This window comes from Lepidochelys kempii, chromosome 20, assembly GCF_965140265.1.
Source record: "Lepidochelys kempii isolate rLepKem1 chromosome 20, rLepKem1.hap2, whole genome shotgun sequence".
NCBI classification, from domain to species: Eukaryota; Metazoa; Chordata; order Testudines; family Cheloniidae; genus Lepidochelys; species Lepidochelys kempii.
In genome coordinates this window covers 12640501-12648629 of record NC_133275.1, presented here as the reverse complement: position 1 = coordinate 12648629, position 8129 = coordinate 12640501, and the positions used below count along the sequence as shown (strand labels likewise).

The 8129-nt window shown below is 63.4% G+C and overlaps 1 protein-coding gene across 3 annotated transcripts in view; it reads right to left on the bottom strand.

The window, feature by feature from the left end:
- Positions 1–3305: 3305 nt before the first annotated feature.
- The window catches only part of LOC140900625 (syntaxin-binding protein 2-like), a 37390-nt gene continuing 32566 nt past the window's right edge, over positions 3306–8129 (bottom strand). For 2 of the 3 annotated variants that reach the window (XM_073318137.1, XM_073318136.1), the window contains exons 15-19: positions 7431–7537; positions 6806–6895; positions 4558–4643; positions 4017–4174; positions 3306–3477 (exon numbers count right to left, since the gene is read on the bottom strand). In XM_073318137.1, coding sequence (XP_073174238.1) covers positions 3398–3477; positions 4017–4174; positions 4558–4643; positions 6806–6895; positions 7431–7537 — 521 coding nt within the window. In that variant the 3' untranslated portion in view covers positions 3306–3397. Of the gene's footprint in view, positions 3478–4016; positions 4175–4557; positions 4644–6805; positions 6896–6981; positions 7001–7430; positions 7538–8129 lie in introns of those variants that run through there. The other variant, XR_012155684.1, reaches the window with a different exon arrangement.

The window sequence follows — 8129 nt, the reverse complement described above, 5'->3', positions numbered from 1 at the left end:
CCGCTCTGCCCCAAACACTCTCCCTCCAGCAGGGTCTGCATGCAGGTCTCTGCAGGCTGAGCCTGTCTGCCGGACCCACCCTCCTGCCTAGCAGCGACCAGGACCATGGCCGGCTGTCTCATGCCTGCACCCCCCTCATGCTTCTGGGGGCAGGCTGAGGGGTACAGCGTGTGTGGCTGGGGTCCCCCTTGCTCAAGGTGCAGGCTGGGGGTGCACACAGAGCCCCGGTGGCAGCCCAGCTGTAAGGGCAGCCATAGGGGGAGCTGGCGAGCCCACAGTTGGGCAGGTGTCTCTGCTGGAGCGTTTTCATTCCAGGCCCCCAATCCGCCACCCACCTGCCTGGCAGCTGCGCAGCAATTATCCAAATGGCTGTTAATTGGAGCTGACAATTCCCCACGGGTATCAGGGGTGGAAAGCTCCGCAGCTGAGCAGATTGGGGCTGGGCCCGAGCAGCAGATCCGAGGTGCCAGGGTCTCTCACCCCGTCCACAGCAGGCACGCAGGGCTGGCAGGGCTCGTTTGCCCAGCAGGGAGACAGGAGCTGGCCCAGGGGGAGGGGAAACGGGGCCTGCTGGGCTCTACGGGACTGACCTGTGCCGGGGCATGTTCCCAGCAGGCTGCGTGTGCCATTATTAGCAGGAGTATGAGGGGAGAGAAGGATGGGCAGAGCAGGGGGGGCTGGGAGGCAGGACTCCTGGGTTCTGTGCTGAGCTCTGGGAGGGGAGCAGGGTCCAAGGGTTAGATCAGTGGCTGGGAGGCAGGACTCCTGGGTTCCATGCGAGTCACTCCTGCTCTTGGTGCCCTTTATTGAGGTTTCATGTCATTTTTCTCTCTCTGCCTGTCTCCTACCCAGGGGATCCCCTACCTGGGCTGGAAAGCAGTCGCCTGCCCTCCCCACCCTTTCCGTGAACCAGCCAGGGGCACTGGGCTTGAAGGGGTGCTAGCCTGACATGGCCAAGGCTAGGCCCAGCTGATCACAAACAGGGCACGCCCACAGGCCATCCCTGCGCCAAACCTGGCTCAGCCCAGGTCCCAACCCCTGGCTGCATGGCCAAGTCAGTGCCCTCCAGACCCCCGCTTCCTCCCTCCCTCCCTCCCTCTCACACAACTGCCTGCAATAGCCGTGCTGCTCTCCCCCCCGCTGGCCTGGCTGGGACCCTGCAGGTCAGGGCGGGAGGGGTCACAGGCAACCAGAGCAGTGACTGCGCATCACGAAAATCTCCCAGGACCTGGGTAAGGCGGGTTTGGTCCTTAGCACAGCACAGCTCCCAGGCTTGGAGCCTCCCTCCCACCTCATGGGGTGCACGACCATGTGCGGCTGGCTGAGTGCCCCCTGGGCACCAAGGGAGCAGGGGATGGGCTGGGAGAGGGCAGTAGGGGCCACACCTGCGAGCAGGATGAGAGGAGATGTTAGACAACCCCAACCCTCATGAGTGATGGGTCTGATCCCCCACTACGGTCACGCCTGGTCTAGGCCCTGATCCCCCATACTCCTCCGGGTCCTGGGGCAGGTCCTTGACCTGGCACTGGTCGCTCACTGTTTCCAGCTGGTGGGGGGTGGGGTTGCTGATGGCGCTAACCCCCATGCCCAGTGACTACAGAGGCAGGACGAGGCTCCGAGCTGAGCCAGGGGAGCAGGGTGCAGGAAGGGTAGGAGAATGGGGCTCTTTCACAGCCCCTCCTTGTCTCCTTTCTCCCTCCAATGAGGGGGGGGTTGGGGACACTGCCACTGCACCCCCAGCTGTTGGCACAGACTAGAGGGTGCCAGAGGGGAGGCCTGGCTTGGCCTGTGGGACAAGCCTACAGCAGCTGCTCACACAATAGGGGCAGCGGGACATGGGGCACGGCTGGGTGAGCCAGCACTGCACCAGCAGGGGGCAACCACAGGCCAGAGCAGAGCCCCAGGCCCTGGTCCAAACACTCCAGCCACTGCCCCACCCTCCTCCCGGCGGCCGGGAGGGGAGGGAGGAGGCAGGGGTGGCCAGGTGACTCAGAGCCAGGGACCTGCAGCAGGGCTGGAGGGGGAGCTGGGGAGATCCCACTCTCTGGCGCCCTGGGCCCACAGCCACCCACCCCACCCCGTCCGTGAACAGCAGCAGAGACCTCGGCCAGCCTTTGGCAATGCACTTCATTGGCCCAGGCACATGCCCAGCAGGGCAGTAGCCGGGGGCGGGGGCAGGGCCAGCACTGACTTTGTGATAATGGGAGGGGGGGGCGGGCCTCAGAGCTGCGAACAAACTCACTCTCCCCCTGCGCCCCCCACCCCCCCGGAGGACACTCCCGGTAAAGGAGGTCACTGCCTTTATCTGGGATCACTCCTGCCAGCGCTTGGCCCAGCACAGCCCTGCTGGCAGGCAAGAGGGAGAGGATCTCTAGGGCCCGTGGGATTCAGGGGGTGAGGCTTGGCTCAGGGCTTGATCAGACCCAAGGGGGCTGGAGCTGGCTGCCTCAGATGGAGCTGGGGCTCCAGGTGCCCAGGAAAAGGCAGTGGGGAGGTGTCTGCCTCTGGGCAGGGGCATTTGATCCAGGCCCATCAGGTGGCGAGCCCGCTCTGCCCTGCTGCTAGGGTGACCAGACAGCAAGTGTGAAAAACTGGGACAAGGGGTGGGGGGTAATAAGAGCCTAGATAAGAAAGCTCCGAATATCAGGACTGTCCCTATAAAATCGGGACATCTGGTCACCCTACCTGCCGCTGACCAACCCTGGACGCGCCTTCTACGCAGTCCTGGCTCCACCCCCACTTACTTGGGCACTTTGACTGCAACTCCTGCTAGGACCCCTCCCCCCTTCGGGAGCCAAGGTCCCCACTGGGGGACAGGGCCAAGAGGCCAGGGTGCCAGGCTGTGATGGGAGGGGTGCAGGGAGCCAGGGCTGGGCCAGCACCCCAAGGCGGTGAATGGGGATGATAGGGGGGCAGAAGGGGGATTCTCTTTAACCCTTTGCAGACTGGACAGACACAGCCTGGGGCTCAGTGGCTGGATCACATCCCCCCCAAAGCCAGATGCTGGTAGCAGCCTCTGCATGCCCCACATCACTGGCAGAAGGGTGACAGGAGGGGGAGGGGGAGGTGCTGTGCTTTGGGTCAGAGGCAGGGGAGGTAGGAATGGCTGAAGCTGTAGATAATGGAGCCTGACTCTTCCCCTATCCCATCGGGGGGAGGGTAGCCATAGGGCACAGAGGGCGACAACCATAGACGCTGTGTCAGAGGGAGGGAGCCTGGCCTGACCCTGCCCTAACAGCCAAGCAGCCTGGGGGGCCCGTCCCCTCTCCCGTCCCTCCCCCAAGAACCGACACCACTGCCAGGAGTAGGGGGGGAAAGTGCCTTGTTAAGAAGAGCAGGTTGAGCTGGGGAAAGCGATCTGTGGGGGGGCAGAGTCTCTGGGGGGAGGGGGCTCCTTCTAGGCCTCCCCAGGTGCCTCATGGTCGAGGGCTTGGACATCATCCAGGAAGCACTTGGGAGTCAGGATGTGACTGGAACCTGGGGGAGAGAGAGGTGGTTGGCAGCAGTGGGCACAGTGGGGCGGGCATGAGGCTAACAACACCATCTCCCCCATCCTTGCAGCTGGACCTTGCTCTAGTGCGGGGTGAGGCTGTCTCCTACCCCCCCCATGGCCTGGCACTGCACCCCTAGTCCCGCTGTACCCTGCACGGCCAGGCAAGAATCCACGCGCTGACAGGGTTCCTCATCCTTGGGTCTTAGAGGGGTGTGTGCAGGGAGTGAGCCATATCCCTAGCGGTGTTACTGGGGGTGTCTGACTGGGCCCCCACACAAGGTCCCTGGGCAAGGAGAGACCTGGGGAGCCCAAGACCAGGAGATGAGGTGGCTAGATACAGGCCATGTGGGGCTGCTGGCAGTTGGGGAAAGCGCATCTGTTCCCATGCCCCTGGGTGCGGGAGGACAGAGGTCCCTGTGGGTGCTGGGCGTGCAGTTATAGGGTCTCCCCCTTCCAGGGGTTCCCGACTGTCCCTGACCTGGGCATTCCAGTCACCCTTCCCCCCAGGACTTGCCCCACTCACCGATCACCACCTCCCACTTGCCCTCGGTGGCCCGGGTCACTTCATAGGCGCAGCGCATCTCAGACATGGACACCCCACCCAGCACGTAGATGATGAGGCGTGGACCGGTCCGGTACTCAGCTGCTGGCTTGTTCTTGTGCCAATGCCCGAAGCGGGCGCTGGGGGGAGAGAGGGGCTGTGTGGATACCAGGGGCTTGCTGAGGGGATGCCAGGCGGAGGCGCAGGGCCTACCCCCCAGCCTCCTCCAGGCCCTGCCCAAGGGCGTGGGACAGGAGTCCCAAAGCAGGCAAGAGGAAGTAGGGGAGGGTGGTGTCTAGAGCTCAGCCAGTCCCTTTCCTCCATCCTGGGCCCTGGTGTGTTGAGGGACTGCTGGGGTGCGGGGGACATGGTAAGAGGGGTCCAGAGCTCCAGCTATTGGTCACCCCCCACCTCATAGAGAGCAGGGTCCTCTCCACACACTCCCAGGCACAGAGGCTATAAGCCAGGAGGGGCGGGGGTGTCAGGGCTCTGCCCCCCACAGCCCAGCCAGGCTCAGCCTTACCTGACAGCAGCCTGGGAGCTGGTGGTCGGGACAGGGTCTGACACGAAGGGCCACAGCTTCTTGTCCAGTTTGTCCTCAATGATGTCCTGGCGGGGAGTTGAGGGAGGACAGATCAGCAGGGGCCAAGCAGCAGGAACCTCGGACCTGGTGGCCAAGCCAGGCCCCACTGGTGGGGAGGAGCTGGGAAGGCTCCTCACTGAATGATTGACAGTCCCTGGGGGGAGCAGCTTGGGGCCCCCTTTCCAGGGTGGGGCATGGGGAGCCAGCAAAGAGCACGCTGACTCCTCCAGTGATGCCCCCCAACTCCCCACATCCCCCTCAGCTGCTCAGTGCCCTGCTGTGAACTCCTCACCCATCCACCGTTATGGGGAGGGCAGAGACCTCCTACAGCCGGATCCAGGGCCCCACACTTGGGTGGGGGGGAAGCAGGGGGTTGCCCTCAGTGCCCCTTCCCTGCTGCGGGCAGATCCAGGCTCTGCCTCTTGCTCCATGAGGTGTGTCCCAGGCACGCAGGGGGCCCAAGCAATGATACATCCTAATGCCACATAATAGGGGCGTTTACATTAGTCCGCTGCATTGACTTGTACAGGGAAGCTTAAGGCCTGCCAAGCTGCGGCTGGCGCAGAGGGGGGCACCCCTGATTGGATTAGGCATGGGACTGAGGTTACCACAACTACCTGTCCCAAAATCCCACAGAAGGAACCATCACAATGCTGGAACAGGGGCCTGGGAGCCTCCCACCTCTGATCTGCCAGGACAGGAGCTCGGGCGGGGGGGTTAATTCTTGGTCTGGAGGAGCCCCAAGCCAGTAGGTTGAAGGCAACTAAGTGTGCCCCCCACCCCCTTGAGGAGTGCCCCACAGGACAGGGTGATGAGGGGCTCAGCCCCCAGCAAAGGTGGGGGGAAGGAGTGACTATGTCACCTCTCACAAGCTAAGCAGGTTTGGGCCCAGGCAGTGCTTGGATAGGAGACCTCTAAGGAAAAGCCACTGGGTGCTGGGGGGTGCAAGTGAGTCGGCAGAGGGTGCTCTATGACCCCAGTGTGGCGCTAGGGGGTGCTGTACTGCAGGGAGTTGGGGGGGGGGGGGGGTCCTGCAGGGGGCGTGACCAGTACTGTGCTGCAGGAGTTCATCCTTTAGATGAACGTCACACAGCTGCTCCTCACTGGAGGTTAGACCAAGGACCCTGCCAGCCATTCAGATTCCAGTGCCAGTCACGACAGTGTGCTGCCTGGATCCCCTGCACTTCCAGCCCCACACACTGATCATCTCCTGCCCTAGACTCTCATGCAGCGCTGCTGGGCCGTTGTTAATAGCTGCCTGCCACTCCTTAGGAAGAATTCAGCCCCGGTGAGGGACCGCTGTATAAACCGCCCATGCCCCACCCCAGAGGTGGCAGCATCTCAGCACCGGGTAAGACAACTCCCCTGCACTCGTGTCTATGGTTGAAGACCCCTAAGGACAGCAGCAGGAGAGGACTCACTGATGAGCCCCTCATGGCTAGAGCCCTGCACAGATACAAAAAAGTGTGGATGTGCATCAGCCTGCGATCTACAAGCCGCCTTTTACCTGTATCTGCATCCACACCGGCAGCAGCTAGCGAGGGTGGGGAAGGGGTCTTGCAGGGAAGAGGCAGTGTGGAGGGGGCAGGGTCTCTAGGAGAAGGGGCAGCTTGGAGGGGGCGGGGTCTCGAGAAGGGGCAGTGTGGGGGCGGGGTCTTGAGGAGAAGGGGCAGTGTGGAGGGGGTGGGGGCTGGGGGGAAGGGGTTTCTCATCACGTGCCGCTCCTGGGGGGTCACGAGTGTACACGGCAGCAGCAGAGCATGTTGCATCACAGTGGGGTGGAGGGGTGGGGTGCCGGGGCCTCACCCTCTCCAATCCCAAATCCTGCTGCTCAGGAGCTGGTGGGGACACTGGTGCTGCTCGAGCTGCTGGACAGGAAGCCGCGCGGTGGGGCGAGTGGGTGCCGGACAGCCCCAACTCCGACGTGTTGCCTAGCCACTGGCTGTGGGCCGGCGGCCCCGAGTGCCCTGCGTCCCCCGGGCTGCCTGAGCCAGATGCCGCGGGCCAGGCGCTGCTGGGGAGTACAGCCCTGCACGGTTGTATCTGCAGCCAATCCACTATCCGCAGAAACGGGGCACGGATATGCAGGGCTCTACATATGATTGACCCCAAACCGACCCCTCCCCCTTGGGCCCAGCCTGCCGGTTGCAACCCCACCCCCAAGGCCAGGAAGCAGATGGCCCGGTACCTCCATGATGTCCTTGAGCATGGGGGTCCAGCGGGAGAGCTGGTAGGTGGATTCCAGCCGCACCTTCCTCTCCGGTCGCAGCTGCCCGCTCTGGGGGAGGAAGGGAGAGGGGGTGAGAGGCAGCAGGGAGGAGGTGCGGGGTGGGAACGGGGGCAGACAGGGAGAGCGTGGCCTACCTGAGTCGCTCCAGCCGGGCTGGCAGGGGAGAGGCAGAGAAAAGAACGGAATGGATCACTGAGTGAGAGTGAGAGAGAGAGACAGACAGACACAGACAGAAAAACAGACAGAGGAGTGAAGAGAGACTGACGGGAGAACAGAGCTGCTTCCCCCCATTTGCCACATGGCCACCCCATGCAGTGGTCACCAGCTCCAGCTCCCTGGCGATCTGAGGTCCTGATCCCCAGAGTCCTCTGCAGGGGCAAAAGAAGTCACCCCAGATGGGGAGTAACTCGGGGGTCACCCTCATATGGGGAGGGCGTCACCCCACTGTATAGGGACAGAGGCCACCTCTGTGCTGGGAGTAGGTCACTGCCATAGGGGGGCACCTCCAGGATGGCCTGGGCTCCCCTGTGCAGCACAGATCTGCCCCCTGGCATGGGTACAGCTGCTGGCCCCAGTCCCTTACCCCAGGCGTGAGAGAAATGCCCAGGAGCTGTATGTTGTGGATGATGTCTCTCTGCTGCTGGATGTTGGCATGCTGGATCAGCTTGGTGAGGTTCTCCTCGCTCACACCTGCACGGGGACAGACAGGTCAGCCCTAGCACCCCTGGGACGCACCCACAGCCCAGGCACACGAGTCCGTGGCCCCAGGAGTCCTAGTTCCCCGATCAGATCCTGAGATCCTGCTCTTCCCACCCCTCTCACAGCTGGGGGTAAACCCAGGAGTCCTGGCTCCCAGCACCATCCGCGCTAACCCACTGGACCCCACGCAGTTAATGATCGAATTTTGGTTCTTGCTGCTCTTCCCTCCACAGGTTCCCTCGGGCGCTGGCGGAGGGGTCTCTCTAACTCCCCGACAGTGCAGTGGGCTCTCCCTCCTGCGGCCAGTCAGGTGCAACACGCTCCCTCCCCCTCCTGCCCCCCCAAACCATTTACTGCTGCTTAGTGCAGACGGGGAGGCCTGGCAACTCCACAGCACCCCCTGGCCAGGAAACTGGGCAGCCGGGCAGCCAGAGGAGCCACATGAGGGCACACTGGCCTGAGCAATGGGCCCAGGGGCAGTGCCTGAGCAGGGTTACAGGAAGGGCCTCGGAGCAGGGCCCTGCCCCACCGAGCCAGCATGGGGCAGGAACGGATGGGGGAAGAGGGACTGTGCCAAGTGTCA